At 69.7% G+C, this 15,701-nt stretch overlaps 7 protein-coding genes across 7 annotated transcripts; 4 read left to right on the top strand and 3 right to left on the bottom strand.

Moving 5' to 3' along the window:
- Positions 1–286: 286 nt before the first annotated feature.
- V1510DRAFT_408764 (uncharacterized protein) lies at positions 287–1,863 on the top strand. Its single transcript, XM_066932460.1, has one exon. It carries the CDS (start codon positions 715–717, stop codon positions 1,474–1,476), a length of 762 nt encoding a protein of 253 aa, XP_066791616.1. The 5' UTR covers positions 287–714; the 3' UTR covers positions 1,477–1,863.
- On the bottom strand, positions 1,782–3,821 carry V1510DRAFT_387577 (mitochondrial 37S ribosomal protein mS29). The gene is made up of 3 exons (XM_066931704.1): positions 2,704–3,821; positions 2,522–2,672; positions 1,782–2,489 (listed from the first exon to the last, which is right to left on the bottom strand). The coding sequence occupies exons 1-3, from the start codon at positions 3,651–3,653 to the stop codon at positions 1,902–1,904; spliced, it is 1,689 nt and encodes a 562-aa protein (XP_066791615.1). The 5' UTR covers positions 3,654–3,821; the 3' UTR covers positions 1,782–1,901.
- A 76-nt stretch (positions 3,822–3,897) lies between these two features.
- On the top strand, positions 3,898–4,813 carry V1510DRAFT_408761 (ribosomal biogenesis regulatory protein). The gene is made up of 2 exons (XM_066932459.1): positions 3,898–4,289; positions 4,346–4,813. The coding sequence occupies exons 1-2, from the start codon at positions 3,987–3,989 to the stop codon at positions 4,643–4,645; spliced, it is 603 nt and encodes a 200-aa protein (XP_066791614.1). The 5' UTR covers positions 3,898–3,986; the 3' UTR covers positions 4,646–4,813.
- On the bottom strand, positions 4,749–7,129 carry V1510DRAFT_408756 (uncharacterized protein). Its single transcript, XM_066932458.1, has 4 exons — positions 5,606–7,129; positions 5,485–5,565; positions 5,314–5,426; positions 4,749–5,264 (listed from the first exon to the last, which is right to left on the bottom strand). Exons 1-4 carry the CDS (start codon positions 7,011–7,013, stop codon positions 4,857–4,859), a joined length of 2,010 nt encoding a protein of 669 aa, XP_066791613.1. The 5' UTR covers positions 7,014–7,129; the 3' UTR covers positions 4,749–4,856.
- A 1,915-nt stretch (positions 7,130–9,044) lies between these two features.
- Positions 9,045–10,085, bottom strand: V1510DRAFT_400439 (upstream activation factor subunit spp27; the record flags this gene model as incomplete). The annotated part of the gene is made up of 4 exons (XM_066931956.1): positions 9,045–9,434; positions 9,467–9,883; positions 9,918–10,013; positions 10,047–10,085. The coding sequence occupies 4 exons, from the start codon at positions 10,083–10,085 to the stop codon at positions 9,045–9,047; spliced, it is 942 nt and encodes a 313-aa protein (XP_066791612.1).
- A 797-nt stretch (positions 10,086–10,882) lies between these two features.
- On the top strand, positions 10,883–12,301 carry V1510DRAFT_400438 (DHHC palmitoyltransferase-domain-containing protein; the record flags this gene model as incomplete). Its single annotated transcript, XM_066931955.1, has 3 exons — positions 10,883–11,132; positions 11,165–11,725; positions 11,757–12,301. 3 exons carry the CDS (start codon positions 10,883–10,885, stop codon positions 12,299–12,301), a joined length of 1,356 nt encoding a protein of 451 aa, XP_066791611.1.
- Positions 12,302–12,897: 596 nt separating this feature from the next.
- V1510DRAFT_371304 (calponin homology domain-containing protein) lies at positions 12,898–15,287 on the top strand. Its single transcript, XM_066931474.1, has 3 exons — positions 12,898–13,127; positions 13,210–13,265; positions 13,427–15,287. The coding sequence occupies exons 1-3, from the start codon at positions 13,107–13,109 to the stop codon at positions 15,207–15,209; spliced, it is 1,860 nt and encodes a 619-aa protein (XP_066791610.1). The 5' UTR covers positions 12,898–13,106; the 3' UTR covers positions 15,210–15,287.
- Positions 15,288–15,701: the final 414 nt, after the last annotated feature.

Below are 15,701 nucleotides of genomic sequence, written 5' to 3'. Positions count from 1 at the left end.
TGACGCCAGCTCGAGCCCCTGGAGTCCGTCTACCTCGACTACTGCCGCGGCCACGAGGCCGCCGTCGGCCGGCTGCGCCGGCTGTCGGCGGGCAGCGCCGTGCGCGCCTGGCTCGAGACCTGCCAGGCCGAGACCGCGGCCATGACCAACGCGTGGAACCTCGAGTCGCTGCTGATCAAGCCGGTGCAGCGGCTGATGAAGTACCCGATGTTTCTGCGCTCGCTGGCCGACTGCACGCCGCGCGACCACCCCGACTGGCCGGCCCTGGACGCGGCCGCGGGCGAGATCGAGGCCGTGGCCGACCGGATCAACGCCGAGCAGCGGCGGGCCGAGCTCGGGCCGCGGTCGCCGCGGTCGCCGCCGGCGGGGGACCTGCTGCAGCTGCGCCGCGGCGTGTCCAAGGGCATTGCGCGCTCGACCGAGCGGTTCCGGCAGACCGTCGGCCTGGCGGACGGGCCGGAGGTGGCGGACGCGACGTACGACGCGCTGGCCGACCAGCTGCGGCGCGCCGCCGCCGACACCCGCCACGCCATCGACGCCTACTCGCATTTCCTGGGCGCGGCGGGCGCGGCCGTCGACGGCCTGCACGGCGTGGCCGCGGCGTTTGCCGAGTGGGCCGGCCTGCGGCCGTCGCGGACGAACCGGGCGGCCGAGGAGCGCACGGCCGGCTTTGCGCTGGCCGTGCTGCGCGTGCGCGACCACGACGCGGCCAAGATGCGCTCGCTGGTCATGGCGCACGTGGTCACGCCGCTGGTGCGCGCGCTCGACATGCTCGACCGACCGACGCGGCTGATGGCCAAGCGCGACCGCCGCATGGCCGACTACCGCCGGTTCCTGGCCGCGCGCGACCGCGGCGCGGCCGACCGCTCCCGCGCGGCCGACACCTACGTGGCGCTCAACGGGCTGCTCGTGGCCGAGCTGCCGGTCCTGCTGGCGGCCGCCGCGGCCATGCTGGACGCCGCCCACGCCAACTTTGTGGACATCCAGACCAAGTTCCACGCGGCCGTGCTGCGCCGGCTGCGCGACGGCTCGCCGTTCGAGCACGACTCGCTCCTCATGGACGACATCCACATGGCCTTTGTGCTGCAGTACTCGTCCGTCGTCGACCGCGTCCAGAACGCGCTGGGCATCGTGTCGGGCGAGCTGGCGGAAAAGCTGCGCACGCACCCGCTGCTGGCGCCGGCGCCGGTGCCGGCGCCGGGGCTGCTCAAGACGTCGTCGGCGGCGTTCCTGCGCGCGTCGCCGGCCGCGACACCGTCGCCGGACGACGACGCACGCGTGCTCAAGTCCAAGCTGTCGCGGGCGACCCTGGCGTCGCGCACCCGCCGCCGGCCGGACCCGCCGCAGGCGGCGCCACAGTCGGCCTCGCTACCTCCGACGCCCAAACACATGCTGTTTTCGCCGACACCGTCCGAGCAGGATGCGCGGACACGCGCGTCGGCGCCGTCGTCGGCGACGTCGTCGCCGGCGCTCTAGCGGGCGAGTGGGTGCGGGCGAGTGGGTGTGGCTGGTGGGTGCGGCTGGTGGGTGCGGCTATATGGTGGCGGCTACTTGCGGCTATATGGTGGCGGCTACTTGCGGCTACTTGCGGCTACATGGCGGCGGCTACATGCTGCGGCTACATGCTGCGGCTATATGCGGCCGCACGCCAGCCCAGCCCTCGTCAGATTCGCGCAGCCTCAGGGCCTGCGTACTGCCGCGCCCTTTGCATCCTTTGCATCCTTGCATCCAGCCGTCTCGGCCGATCCAGCGAGCGCCGCGCGGCCCTTTTTGATCACGAATCGCTTGCGCCCTCGTAAACAGCTGGCTGGTTTTATGTTGAGCTATGTTCTACTTATATGCTTTAAAAGAGTATCGGACCTATATACACGGCCGTTGCCGTCACGGCCGCCGCTGGGGCGCTAGTCGGCGCGCATGCAGCAGCTGTCAAGCAGCGCGCGCGGGGCGCCGCCGCCCGAGACCAGGAACTTGGTGTCCACAAAGCTCTTCCACCACAGCGCGTGGCGGTTCTCCTTGCACTCGTCGACGACGGCGGTGTCGGCCGGGGCCAGGCCGTCTTCAGCCGACTCGGCAACCGCCTGGCGCAGGGCGTCGCCCGAGAACAGCGTGGTGCCCGCAAAGTCCTCGGCGTGGAAACCGGGACCGTTCGCGCGCGGCGCCGCAAAGCGCTTCTCGGCCATGAGCTCCTGAGCCTTCTGCTTCTGCTGGCGCAGCAGCGGCGGCTCGCCAAACACGAACCGCTGGATGTCGTCGTCGATGCCGTAGACAACCTTGGACGCGACGTAGTACCGCAGCATCTTCTCGGTCTCCTCGAGCGAGTAGGGCGCGATCTCGAGTGTGTTGACGCCGAGGAGCGTGTTGGCCAGCGGCGCGTCGTACGCGCTCTTCTTGCTCGTGTACGCGCCCGCGGGCTCGTAGCGGAACCCGACCCGGGCGGTCTCGTTCAGGGGGTAGATCGACGAGGTGGCCGCGAAGGTGATGCCGCGGTGCTGGCGTCAGCGCGGCCGCGACCGCTACTTACAAAGCTGCGCTTGCCCGTCAGGTACTCAACGAAGAGCTTGGGCAGCGCCAGGTCGGCGTAGTACACCGGCTTGTTGTCGGCGTCGCGGTACTCCGAGTACGGCGTGCGCGTGAGCGCGTTGAAGCGGTCCATCGTCAGCACGACCGGGATCCTGGTGTCAGCGCGCCCCGCAGGCCACTTACGCGTTCTCGCGCTCGACCGACAGCTCGTGCAGCAGCGCCTTGAACGCCGCCACGGCCGCCGGCCGGTTCTTGGCGCCGGCCACGACCAGGTCGTGCAGCGTGTGGCTCTCGTCCAGGTCGATCGTCGTCGCGCGGTTCACGCGCAGCGACCGCTTCGCCGTCAGCTGCGCGCCCGCCAGCAGCTCCTTCGGGTGCGCCGCCAGCACGCGCTTCAGCAGCTTGTGCACGTACGCCGGCTGGTCGTACGCTTGCTCGGCCTCGTTGTGCACAAACGGCGTGCGTCCGTCGACCAGCGCCTCGGCGCTCGGCAGGTGGATCGACAGAAAGCCCAGGAACCGGCCCATCGCCACCGTCTGCAGCAGCGCCGTGCTCTTGCCGGCCCCGGCCCCGCCCAGGAAGCAGTAGCCCGCGATCTTGTCGCCCTCGCGCACGCCGCGCAGCAGGCTCAGCACCTCGAGCGTGTAGTCGCGCACCAGCGTCGCCTGCTCCGCAAACAGCTCGCGCCGCTGGCCGGGAAACGTCGCCTCGAGCACGTTCGCCGTGCGCAGCGTCGCCGGCGACAGCGTGAACAGCTGCTGGAACGTCTCCTCGGGGCCCAGCGTGGCCACCTTCTCGAACTCGCCCGAGAAGAAGTCGTCCTTGTCCTCGAGCTCGGGCCGCGCCGCGAAGTAGCCCTTGTCGACGGCGCCCTGCCGCGCGCCTAGCCACGTCGTCTTCTCGAACGTGTGCACCGACGTGCCGGTTGCCTTCACCGGCGTCTTGCGGTTGATCTTTGGCTTCTTGCCCTTGGTCGCGTACTGGCTCGGGTGGTGGCCGAACGCGCCGGTGCCGCGCCGGACGGCACCCTCAGCCGCGGCCGGCGCCGCCGACTGGTGCACCAGCCGCGCTGCGCCCGCCGGCCGCGCCGCCCGCGCGCCGAGCCGGCCGACCATCTGCATGGCGCCCAGCATCTCGCTCGGTCTCGTGGGTCGCTGCGTCGCGCGCTCGCGCTCGCAGTAGCTTCTGTCGACTCCGGGTGCGTGCTGCTTTCCGCACGCGTGTTTCTGCCTCGAATTGGCCGCTCTCGGTGTCTGTGGCCCTGCGGATGCCCGGTTTAGCCAGCGTCCGTTCGGTGTCGTCGAAAATTTTCGCGGCAAATTTTCGGACGGGAGAACGGGTTAGGGCCGCGGGGGCGCGCGCCGCACACTGTGCGGCGCGGCGCCAGGGGCGCTTACCCGGGCCCGACCTCTCCCAAAATTTTTCGGCGCAGAGAATTTTCAGATCAGAGCACCACTGTCCACACCATGGCCGACGACGTCCCCACCAAGCAACGCCCGGTCACGGTCGAGCGCGCGATCCCGGTCTCGTACGACCTCGGCAACCTTGCCGTGTTCGACGAGAACCCGATCGACTACCCGTCCGCGGCCGAGGCCGACCGCGAAGAGCACCTGGCGGCCCTCGCCCGCGACGCCGCCCAGATGCTCGTCAACCAGATCCTGACGCTGCCGGTCGTGACCGGCGGAGGCACCGGCGGAGAGGTTGCCCGCAACGACGGCACCTTCATCCGGCTCCCCGAGCCGACGACGCTGCTGCCGCGCGAGAAACCGGTAAGTGAGATCGACGCCGCACGGCGTGCGGCTGATCCGGGCACGCTGACCCCCAGCTTCCCGCCCCCAAGCCGCCGACCAAGTGGGAGAAGTTCGCCAAGGCCAAGGGCATCCAGGCCAAGGAGAAGACCGGCAACACCGTCTACGACGAGACCACCGGCGAGTGGGTCCGCAAGTGGGGCTACAAGGGCAAGAACAAGGCCACCGACAGCCAGTGGCTGGTGGAGGTCGACGACAAGAAGGACCAGAACGCGGACCCGCGCAAGCTCAAGCGCGAGGAGCGCCGCAAGATGATCCGCAAGAACGTCAAGCAGCACGAGAAGAACGAGCGCCGGCGGACCGAAGGCAGCCGGTAGGCCCCGCCGGCTGGCCCGGCGTGCCCGATCGCGCACGCCCACCCCAAAAGTTGAGCTGTACATTACATTTCCCGGCGCCGGCGGCGGCCGCCCCGACCGCGTGTGAAACCAAACTCATTAGATTAATTAAAAATTACAAACGCCTTTTGCGGCCCGTGCGCGCACGAACCAATGATGTTACAATCCGCTCTCCCTGCGCTGCCGCTGTCCCTTAGCAGGCCGTCCGGGCCACGTCCGGCACGGTTGGCGTCGGCGGCGCCGACACCGACGTCGGTCGCGACGCCAACCGCAGGCTGCCGTGCGATGGCAGGTGCTGGATGATCGTCGACCGCCGGTTCGCCCGCTCGGCGTAGAACGTGTCCACCCGGTCGTCGCGGTCCAGCGTGTACGAGCCCACCGACGACACGGACGAGTTCTCGTGCACGAAGATCGACGGCGGCGCTGTGCCAAACTCCCAGCACGCGTCGTACTGGCCGACGAGCCACGTGAAGAGCTTGCTGTCCATACGGAGCGTCGGGCACAGGATCAACGCCAGGTTTGACAGCGTCATGCGGTTGCGCATCTGCGCGCGCTCGACGCTGGCAAAGTGCTGGCAGAGCAGGCGCAGCAGGTGGAAGTTCTGTTTCGTCAGTCATGCGCCTCAAATCCAGCCTCATTTCGCCACTTACGTGAGGCGGCAGGGCGAGCAGCAGCGCCTGAATCTTGCGCCGCGGCATGTCGCGCTGCCGGTACGTCAGGATCTGGGCCAGCTCGGGGCACGCCGGCACTAGCTCTTCCGGAACTGCGGTCGGTCAGCACAAACCCAGGGCCGGGGGGCGCAGGCGGAGCCAAGCACTTACGCGAGCGGATGTAGGCCTTGAGTAGCGACGCCACCGAGTGTACGTTGTGTTCCTCCACGTCGAGCTCGAGATCGTGTCCGTCTGTTCAGTCAGCACGTCTGCCCGCGCCGGTCGCACTTACAGAGCGCAAAGTCGCTGCGGAGCTTCTCCACCGACAGCACACTGCCCGAGATCCGGTAGATGCCCTCCTCGACCACGCCGTGCACGTCCAGAAACGCCAGGCACTTGGTCACCAGCGCGGGGACCCAGAGGTCGTCGCCGACGGAAGTAGAAACCTGAGTGGCCGCAGTCGCGTCCTTGAGCGTCATGCCAAACGTGTCGCACGCGGCCGCAGGCACCGCCCGGCTGTGGCGAAAGTAGCCGACTAAGGCTCTAGGTTTCATCGTACCAGGACCGGCTTTGGACCGCCGCAGGTACATGGACGTGCGGTTGCCTCGCTTGGACTCGCCGGCGTTGTTCTCGCGATTCGTCCGATCAAACAGTACCGAGTCCGTCTGGGCATGCGCGGGCCGGCGGGGGGCGCTGAAGCCGCCATGCAGACTGCCAACGGGGCTGGCTGGTGCAGCGCCGATCGGGTCCAGGTCCTGGACCCGGACCGGACTCAAGGGCTGCAGGTCCGCGCGCTCGGACAGGGACATGATCGCGGACGCGTTTTCCTTGCCGGATTGGGCCACATAAGACACCTCCGTGTCCGCGGCTGACTTCTGAGACACGGGGCTGGAGATTGTTGGGGCCCGTAGCCCGGGCGAGCCCGGCACAATGGTGATCGACGGCCGGCCGATCGGCGACAGCGGCGACGGTGGCGCGCGGGCGACGGCCGGCGTCGAGACCGAGCGCGGGCTGGGGTCCTTGTCCTTGCGCTTGCGGCCAAAGATGCCCAGGGAAGGCATGCGGGGGTGGTCGCGCGCGACCGAGGCCAGCGTAGACGAGGACGACGTGGTCGACAGAAAGGAGGCCTTGGAGTGAAGCGTGGGACGGTCGGCAACGGGCGACGGCAACGGCGTGGCCGGCGCCGAGACCAGGGCGGCCTCCTCGCAGATGGGCTCAGCCACCATGAACGCCGCAAACGACGACGGCGAAAGCGGCGACGACGGCAGCGAGCGCGCGCGCGCGTCGTCGAGCAGGTTGGCCTTGCTCGGCTGCGGCCACAGCGTGCGCCGGCGGCCGGCGAGCGAGACGCGCACACGCGCGAGCAGGTCGCGCGCGCGCTCGGGCGACGGCGGCACCTCGTCCGTCGGCGTCGGCGGCGACGGCGCATCCGGCGACGAGCCGCCGAGCGTCGAGATCGACGACGACGAGCGGTCGGACGCAAGCGACGGCGCAGTCGACGCGAACGACGCACTGCGCGTGAAGAGCGACGTACGGCGCGTGTGTGTCTGCGGGCGGGGCTGGAGCGCTGACAGCTGGGCGGCTGTCAGCGGGAGATCGTCGGCGCGGCTGTCGCGGCTGTCGCGGCCGAACCGGTCCGCGGTCCGGCCGTCGATAAAGACAGACTGCGGCCGGGCGAACAGCCCAGTCTTGCGGGCCATGTGAGCGGAGGGTCCGGGGGTGCGCTGCGAGCGCAGGTCGTCGGCCGCGAGGTTCGGCTGCCGGGTCGAGGTCGCTGTGCGTGCGGGCAGCCGGCTGCGGGCACGGCGACGACGGACGGCGGGATATAAAAAGACCAGCGCTCGGCGGTGGCCACTAGTCTCCGGCGACGGCCAGTGCGTGCGGGACCGAGAAAAATACCTGATCGGTCGGGCAAGGTTCCCAGGAGAGCGCGCGTGCCCACGTTTATGGTTGTTTCGGACGCTCGCCTTACATCGCACTGCGTCGGCGCAGGCCGCGGCGGCCACTCACGGTCGACTCCGGCTGGCTCGGTTGCTGGTCGTCTTGCAAGGGGTGCCGACTCTCGCATTCCGCAGAGCCCACGCAGGCTGCTGGCGAGCGCGCAGTGCGCTAGCAGAGACGCTATGCAACACATTGGACGCCCTGGATGCACTCTGACTGCGGACGGCCGCTAGCGCGCGCCCTCGCGTGCGCGCGAGCCCGGCTAGTGACACACTTTGCCGGCCCCAGGGCCCGCCGAGCCAAGCTTATGGCGCGCTAGTCATCAGCGGATGCCGACGGACGCGCGCCTCGCTAGCGTGGCACTAGCGTGCGCGAACGCGCGCTGCGCGAGGGCGTGCGCTTACCTCACTGGGCCGCTGTGCCACGCACCCGGCCGGCTGGCAGGCTACGCGCGCAGGAAGGTGGCACATTGTTTCGGGGGACCCGGTGCCCTGGGCGCAATTTACCCGGCCCCGTACGCGTTGCGACTCGCGCTGTCTCACTGTCAAGGCTCCGGGCTCCTGTACTTTGGCGCAGTCTGCGGCGCACAAGGGCGGCGCAGGCCGCCGCATTGCGCCGCAGAGCGCCGCGTCAGGCCCGGCCCGCCACCGCCCTGGCCCGCCGACGGGTGGCCGCCCACCACGCCGCCCTTGCCGGCAGGGAGGCCGTCGGCACGCCCGCCGCGTGTCAGAGCCAGGCACCGACCGCGGCGGAGGCCCCCAATCCGGCTGGCGACCGTTTCGGGACCGGACGACTAGTCCGATGGGGGCGGCACGGCTGCGAAGGTGAACCGCGCAGGCTGCGGCTAGCCGCATCGGGGCTGCAGGAGCTCCCTTCGCCAGAGGGGCTCTGGCCGGCTAGCGCACCCGCCGAGGCACGACGGCCCGCGGCCGTGCGGCCGGTTCCGGCGGCTGGCCGTCAGGACAGCGGGGCGGCTGGCCGATCACTGGATCTGGGCGCCCTGATCGGACAAGATTGCCGCCAGGGCGGCGGTGTGCATCCACGATCTGGGACCGCGTTCCGCCTTCGCGGCAGCAGCCAACGCCCGCTGACGCCATGGGCGCCTGACTCGGCAGGCGACGCCAGCTAGCTCGCCCAGGCCAGCACCGCGCCACTAGCCCAAGCTTCGCGCGCCGGCGCCGTGGCGGTCGTAGCGGCGCGGCCATGACGCAGTCGCAGAGCTGGACGGCCGCCGGCAGCGACGCGGCCGGCGTCCGTCGCCGCGCCGGCCGGCACCCGCGCCGGACGAGCCCGGCGTCTGCGACAGGTCGGTTAGGCAGGCCACATTCCTGCCGCCGTCGGCTGAGCCGGCACCGGTTAGGGCGCCGGCTGGTGCCAGGCACGCAGTATATCTGAAACGGCGGCGCGCGTGCGGCGCGCCCCCTCGTCGGCAGCAAGCCACTGGCCGGGGCTGTGCACCCCTGCGTGACGTAAGGAAGCTCGCACGATTAGGTAATGCGTAGTCCTTGGATTGTGTCATATAGTACAGACGGGCGCCGGCCCCGCCGGGTGCGGGGGCGAGCCGCGCGAGCCGCACGCGCTGCGCGCCGCACGGCGTGAGTCGCGTCCCGGCGCCACACACGCGCCACTCAGCCACGCGCGCCGCACGCTCGCGGCTCCCGGCCGCCCGGCCCGGCCTGTTGGGGCCAGCCGCCGCGGCTGGCCCGCCCACGCGCCGCGCGACGGCCGCGCGCCGCCCGCCGGCAGCCAGTGCCGGCGCAGCGCCGCATCTCCCGGTCACCCGGCCCGGCCTATTCTTCCTCCGAAAACAGACCGACCATGTCCTCGCCGTCGCCATTGCCAACGTCGCCGACGTCCACACGGTTGCCGCCGTCCACGCGCTCGCTGCTGTCGGCGCGCGCGCGGTCGTCTACGCGCTCGCGGTCGTCCACGCGCCCGCTGTCGTCCACGCGCCCGCTGTCGTCCACGCGCTCGCCCGCTGGCGACGCCGTCGTGCTGACCTCGTCCTTCTTGTAGAGGTGCTTGGCCAGCACCTTGTTCATCGTGAACATGTGCACCTTGTCCCCGAAGATCGGCCGCATCCGGGCGTCGCACAGGATCTCGCGCTTGTCCGTCGGGTTCTGCAGGCCCTCGTCCTTGATGTACTTCCAGATGGCCTTGACGACCTCCGGCCGCGACAGCTGCCGTCAGCACCGCGCGCGCCCGCCCGTACCTCGTACTCGCCCAGGAAGTCGGCCAGCTGCGGCGACAGTAGCATCTTCGCGTTGAACGGGTTGTTGCGGTTGACCTCGCGCCGCTTCTTGGGTCCGTCGTCGTCGTCGGCCTTGCGCCGCTTGGCTGTGCGCTTGGCCGGTCGCGCCGTGCTGCCCGACCGGCTCGACCGCGTCGAGTTGAGCTGGTGGTGCAGCCGCGCGGCCACCTCCTCGTCCGTGAGCGCCGCGTCAGGCTTGTGCTGGGCCCTGGGCTCGGTCTTGACCTCGGCCTTGACCTCGGCCTTGGCCCGCGCCGGCGGCAGCACAAGCCCGCCGCGCGCGCTGCCCGCGCTCGCTGGGCTGGCCGGGCTCGCGCTGCCGTCCGCCGGCGCCTGGAACTTGTTGAAGCACTCGAGGATGACGGCGTCGATCTCCTTCTGGGCCCGTCAGCTCGTCCGCACCACGCCCTACCTTGTGCGGCGTCAGGTCCACGCCGAACAGCCCCTGCAAGCTGTTGCGGATCTTCTTGGCCGATATCTGCTCCATGTCCGACACCCCCAGGATCGCCTGCGGTCAGTGGCCGGCCGTCCGGGGACCTACGTTGATCGTGGGGATGTACGTGTTCGGGTCGAACGACATTGCACCCGCCTTGCTCGATACCGTCTACCAGAGGCCCCGCGCCGTGTGCATTCGTCCGGCCAGAATCCGGTCGTGGTCGCGGTCGTGCGCGTCCGTGTGATGGCGAAGCTCCGCGATGCGCTGGAAGGTCGTCGGGTAGGCGGCGTGGTGGGAAAAAACGGTGGTAGGGCCACGAACCGGCCGACATGCCAACGGCCGGCCGCCGCCGCGCCGCGCCGACGCCAGCGCGCTGGCCGGATGGACGCGCCGGGGCCGGTTGGTGAACGCCCGGCGGCGCGGCCGGCGACGGGCGCCGCTCTACGGGGGTCCGGCCGCCCGCGGCCAGACCACGCTGCGGCCGGCCGCCGCCGCACGCACGCGCCCGCCGCCGCTGCTGCACGGCCGGCTGCCGGCAGACCTGCCGCGGCGCTGTCTTTGCGTCCAGCGACCGGCGCAGCCCCAAGTCGGCGCATTCTCCTGGCCGCGGCCACCGCGGTCGCTGGCCAGCACCACACCTACACACTTATGCCGCATTCCAGCCCGGCCCGGCGCCGCGCCAGCTCGCGCTCGTCGGCTCGCGCGCGCGGCGCGTGGAGTGTATAAATAAGGCTGACGGGTGTCGTCCCGCCGTTGTAAGCGTTCGTGGTGCAGTGGCCAAACTACGGCGAAAGCGCGATTCCGTGCATTAAGCGCACCCCAGCACTTCCCCCCGGTCGAACAGCACGACAGCCACGGCGGCACGGGCGTCGGCGACAACAGTCGGACAGTCGGACGGGCAAGCAGCCGGACCGCCATCGCCCACGGGACAGCCGCCGACAATGGCCACGATCGGGCTGCCCTACGCAGAAGGTGGCGGCAAGGAGGCCGCGGGCTTTACGGCCGGCGGCAGCCGGCCGGCGCGCCGGCCCTGGTGGCGACGGGCGCGGCAGCCGGCGGCGGGCGCGCAGCTGAGCGAGGACGAGCGGCTGCGGCGCAAGAACCGCAAGTTCACGGTCAAGAAGACGGTATCGTACACGCTGTTGGGGGTGTTTGGCTATATGGCGTACGCCTACTGCCGGGTGCTGGCCTGTAAGTGACCGCGCGCGCGGGGCTGACGGCAGGGACGTACGTGCGGGGCGAGCGGCACCAGCAGGCGCGGGCGATCGCGTTCGTGGCCGTGTTTGCGTCGCTGACGGCGACTGCCGTGTTTGCCGTGCTGCGGGTGAACCTGTTCAGCCCGGGCCTGCTGCCCAAGAACTACAAGTCGGCGACCGGGCTGCCGACGGACGCCGAAGACTCGTTCGGCGGCCAGACGATGGTGGCGACGGTCGTGCCGGGCACGTATCTGACGCACGATCCGCACGGCGAAAAGGACACGGACCCGCAGGCGGCGGCAGCGCGCGGCGCGCCAGACTCGCCCGGCGAGGCCCCTGGCACGGCGGGCACGGCGGGCACGGCGGACGCCGCCGCCAGCGACCACACGCGCGTCGGCACGGCCCACACGGCCGACTCCGCCAGCCGGGCGTCGTCGGACGACGCCACACTGCCGCGGACGGCCGCCCTGCCCGAGGCGTTTGTGTGCGAGTACGACGGGTACTCGCGGTGGTGCTCGCGGTGCCAGTCGGTCAAGCCCGACCGCGTGCACCACTCAGCCGAGATCGACCGGTGCGTGCTCAAGATGGGTAAGTCGGCTGCCGGGCGCGCTGACGCCAGATCACTACTGCCAGTGGGTGGGCGCGCTGATCGGCCACGGCAACTACAAGTTCTTCTATCAGTTCGTGGTCTACACCTTCCTGCTGATGGCGTTTGTGTGCGCGACGACAGCGTACTGCACAGCCACGTACGTGCGCGCGCACCACGCCGTCAACGGCCACTTTGTGGCTTTGCTGGCGCTCTCCGGCATCATCACGTTCTTTCTGATGCCGTTTGCGGTCATGCACACATACTACATCCTGGTGAACATCACCACCATCGAGTACCTGGCGCGCAACTCGCGGATCCAGCTCGTGAACCTGGCCGTCGACGGCCGGCGGTACCTGGTCGAGACGGACTTTGGCATGCGGCTGTACGACCGCGGCATGTGGCGCAACTGGACCGACGTCATGGGTCCGGCCGTCTGGGACTGGGTACTACCGGTGACGCCATCGCGCGGCGACGGCCGCTCGTTCGCGTACGGCGAGCGCGCGCTGGAGCGGCTGCGCGCCAAGGTGCGCGCACAGCAGGCCGACGCCACGGCCACCGAGTTCCGCGCTCACTGAGCGGCTCGGGCCTTCGTTTGTACAAATGCACTCTTTGATCTACGGCCAGCGGCAGGCGGCACGTGCGGCGCAGCAGCCAGCCCCCCGCCTGCAGCCCGGCGCAGCGATCTGCGCCACCCCGCAGCACAGCCGCACCGCTGACGCGGCGGGACCGGTGCGCCGTTGGCGCTGGCCGCGGTCGCGTGCTGGCGCCCGCGGCATCGGGTGCCGCGGGCGCCGCTGCGCCTGCTGATGTCATGACATCCCCACTGCGTCTTGCCCCGGCCGGCCTAGCGCGCTGCACAGCCCGCGCGCCCGGTATAGTGTGCTGCGCGTCGAAACCTTAAACGGCCGGGTCGTATCGGCGCGGGCACACGGCGCGGCGGCGGTGTGGCACAGGTGCGACGCGGCGCGACAGAAGCGACCCCAACTCGTGCGCGCCGCGCGCGCTGCGGCCGCCCAAAAGCGGCAGCACGCTTGCCACATAGGCTGCGGCAATCGAGCGCTAGCTTGTTCTGGCACCTCGCTTGCCGCTTCCGAGCTCGTCCCACCGGTTGTTCTTTTGACTGGCACCGGTTACTCATTGCTTATATAAGCGATTCCACCGGCCTCCACCACGCCTCGTCTATTTACCTGGCCTGTCGTTCTTGTTCCCGCATGTACTGTATATTCGAAGCCACTCACGAGCGGACATCCACCTAAACACCCCCTCCGTCATCGGTTCATCGGCCATCATCGTGCGGCCACACCCTGACCATTTGGATTGCGAGCGTATCCGTGTGCCTGAGCAGAGCTAGACCGCCGCGCGCGCAGCAATCAGAACAAGATGAACGCCATCAAGTTGCAGGTAAGCGGGGCGGGGCGGCCAGCGGCGGCCGGCGGCCGCGGCGGCCGGCGGCCGGCGCCAATTGAGCGGGCTGACGATGCAGCGCAAGTTCCCCGAACTCAAGCAGGAGGACATCTTCCAGCTCATCAACAACTTCAGGTGAGTTGCGGCGTGGCGGTGCGGCGGCGCGGCGGCGGCGGGCGCGCGCGGGCGCGGACCCGGTCCGCGCAGCGGGCGGCGGGTCCGGACCGGCTCCGGCGATCCCGGCGGGTCCGGACCCGGTCCGGCGCCGGGTCCACGCGGGCAGCGCTGACGGGCAGGAACATCGACCTCGACGACAAGGGCTTCGTCGACAAGCAGACCATCGTCAAGGCCGTGCAGGACTCGGGCGAGAACGCGAGCTATGACCAGATCCGCGAGACGCTCAAGGAGTGCGGCGTGGACGCCTCCGGCCGGGTCGAGCTCGACGACTACGTCGAGCTCATCTCCAAGCTGCGGTCGGGCACGAGCAAGAACATCGACGTCAAGAAGTCCAAGATCGTGGTCGCCGGCTCGACCGCCGGCGTGACGCACACGATCAACGACGAGGAGCGCACCGAGTTCACGCGGCACATCAACTCGGTCCTGGCCGGCGACGCCGACATCGGCGCGCGGCTGCCGTTCCCGACCGACACGTTCCAGATCTTCGACGAGTGCAAGGACGGCCTCGTGCTGTCGAAGCTGATCAACGACTCGGTGCCGGACACGATCGACGAGCGCGTGCTCAACAAGGCCAAGCCGGGCAAGACGCTCAACAACTTCACGATGAACGAGAACGCCAACATCGTGATCAACTCGGCCAAGGCCATCGGCTGCGTCGTCGTGAACGTGCACGCCGAGGACATCATCGACGGGCGCGAGCACCTGATCCTGGGCCTGATCTGGCAGATCATCCGGCGCGGCCTGCTGAGCAAGATCGACATCAAGTACCACCCCGAGCTGTACCGGCTGCTGGAGGACGACGAGACGCTGGAGCAGTTCATCCGGCTGCCGCCGGAGCAGATCCTGCTGCGGTGGTTCAACTACCACCTCAAGGCGGCCAACTGGCCGCGCCGCGTGGCCAACTTCTCCAAGGACGTCTCCGACGGCGAGAACTACACCGTCCTGCTCAACCAGCTCAAGCCGGCCGAGTGCTCGCGCGCGCCGCTGCAGACGGCCGACCTGCACCAGCGCGCGGAGCAGGTGCTGCAGAACGCCGACAAGATCGGCTGCCGCAAGTACCTGACGCCGACGTCGCTCGTCGCGGGCAACCCCAAGCTCAACCTGGCGTTTGTGGCGCACCTGTTCAACACCCACCCCGGGCTCGAGCCCTTCACCGAGGAGGACAAGCCCGAGATCGAGGACTTCGACGCCGAGGGCGAGCGCGAGGCCCGCGTCTTCACGCTCTGGCTCAACTCGCTCGACGTCGACCCGCCGGTCGTGAACCTGTTCGAGGACCTCAAGGACGGCGTCGTGCTCCTGCAGGCCTACGACAAGGTCATTCCCGGCTCGGTCAACCTGCGCCACGTCAACAAGCGGCCCGCGTCCGGCGCCGAGATGTCGCGCTTCAAGGCCGTCGAGAACACCAACTACGTCGTCGAGATCGGCAAGGACAACAAGTTCTCGCTCGTCGGCATCCAGGGCGCCGACATCACCGACGGCCAGCGCACGCTCACCCTCGGCCTGACCTGGCAGCTCATGCGCCGCAACATCGTGCTCACCCTCAAGAGCCTGTCCAAGGGCGGCCGCGAGCTCTCGGACATGGACATGCTGCGCTGGGCCCAGGACATGGCCAAGAAGGGCGGCCGCACCTCCACCGTGCGCTCCTTCAAGGACCCGGCCCTGGCCACCGGCCACTTCCTGCTCGACGTCCTGAACGGCATCAAGCCGGGCTACGTCGACTACGACCTGGTCACCGCCGGCCGCACCGACGACGACAAGCACCTCAACGCCAAGCTCGCCATCTCGATTGCCCGCAAGATCGGCGCGCTCATCTGGCTCGTGCCCGAGGACATCTGCGAGGTCCGCAGCCGTCTGATCCTGACCTTCATCGGCAGTCTGATGAGCCTCAACCTGGGCAACTAGCCCCCGGACACTTGTTTCGCGGCTCGCCGCTTTTTGTACGCTTCTTGTTATGTATGTATACAATTGCTTCTGCGCTCACGTCGGGCCCGTAGAACGCGCTGTGCCGCGCGGGCGAGCCTCCGGCGGCGACTCCGTCGAGGGTGGGCCCTGCGGGCGGCGGCTATATGCGGCTATATGCGTTAGCGAGCCTCCGGCGGCGACTCCGTCGGGGTGGGCCCTGCGGGCGGCGGCTATAAGCATTGGCGAGCCTCCGGCGGCGACTCCGTCGAGGGTTGGCCCTGCGGGCGGCGGCTATATGCGGCTATGTGAATTGGCGAGCCTCGGCGGCGACTCCGTCGGGGGTCGTTGCCCTACGGGCAAGACGTGTACCGCATATAACCACACATGCCTCGGGCGGCTATATGCACGGGCGAGCCTCCGGCGGCGACTCCGTCGAGGGTAGTGCCTGCGGCAGGCCTGCCCGAAGGGCAGCCACCCTCGACGGAGTCGCCG

Source organism: Dipodascopsis tothii (assembly GCF_038497935.1).
Source record: "Dipodascopsis tothii strain CBS 759.85 unplaced genomic scaffold V1510scaffold_1, whole genome shotgun sequence".
NCBI lineage: Eukaryota > Fungi > Ascomycota > Lipomycetes > Lipomycetales > Lipomycetaceae > Neoaidaea > Neoaidaea tothii.
Note: the sequence above shows the minus strand (reverse complement) of the source record. Positions and strands in the feature narration are given on the sequence as shown.

What these genes read in the sequence shown, in the direction of transcription:
- V1510DRAFT_408764 (XM_066932460.1), top strand. Translation starts at nt 715, where the DNA reads ATGCGCTCGCTGGTCATGGCGCACGTGGTCACGCCGCTGGTGCGCGCG.
- V1510DRAFT_387577 (XM_066931704.1), bottom strand. Translation starts at nt 3,653, where the DNA reads ATGCTGGGCGCCATGCAGATGGTCGGCCGGCTCGGCGCGCGGGCGGCG. An exon ending in TCGGTCGAGCGCGAGAACGC is followed by an intron (nt 2,673 to 2,703) that starts GTAAGTGGCCTG and finishes CGCTGACACCAG; the next exon opens with GATCCCGGTCGTGCTGACGA. An exon ending in TGACGGGCAAGCGCAGCTTT is followed by an intron (nt 2,490 to 2,521) that starts GTAAGTAGCGGT and finishes CGCTGACGCCAG; the next exon opens with CACCGCGGCATCACCTTCGC.
- V1510DRAFT_408761 (XM_066932459.1), top strand. Translation starts at nt 3,987, where the DNA reads ATGGCCGACGACGTCCCCACCAAGCAACGCCCGGTCACGGTCGAGCGC. An exon ending in TGCTGCCGCGCGAGAAACCG is followed by an intron (nt 4,290 to 4,345) that starts GTAAGTGAGATC and finishes GCTGACCCCCAG; the next exon opens with CTTCCCGCCCCCAAGCCGCC.
- V1510DRAFT_408756 (XM_066932458.1), bottom strand. Translation starts at nt 7,013, where the DNA reads ATGGCCCGCAAGACTGGGCTGTTCGCCCGGCCGCAGTCTGTCTTTATC. An exon ending in CCGCAGCGACTTTGCGCTCT is followed by an intron (nt 5,566 to 5,605) that starts GTAAGTGCGACC and finishes CTGACTGAACAG; the next exon opens with ACGGACACGATCTCGAGCTC. An exon ending in CAAGGCCTACATCCGCTCGC is followed by an intron (nt 5,427 to 5,484) that starts GTAAGTGCTTGG and finishes GACCGACCGCAG; the next exon opens with TTCCGGAAGAGCTAGTGCCG.
- V1510DRAFT_371304 (XM_066931474.1), top strand. Translation starts at nt 13,107, where the DNA reads ATGAACGCCATCAAGTTGCAG. An exon ending in TGAACGCCATCAAGTTGCAG is followed by an intron (nt 13,128 to 13,209) that starts GTAAGCGGGGCG and finishes CTGACGATGCAG; the next exon opens with CGCAAGTTCCCCGAACTCAA. An exon ending in CAGCTCATCAACAACTTCAG is followed by an intron (nt 13,266 to 13,426) that starts GTGAGTTGCGGC and finishes GCTGACGGGCAG; the next exon opens with GAACATCGACCTCGACGACA.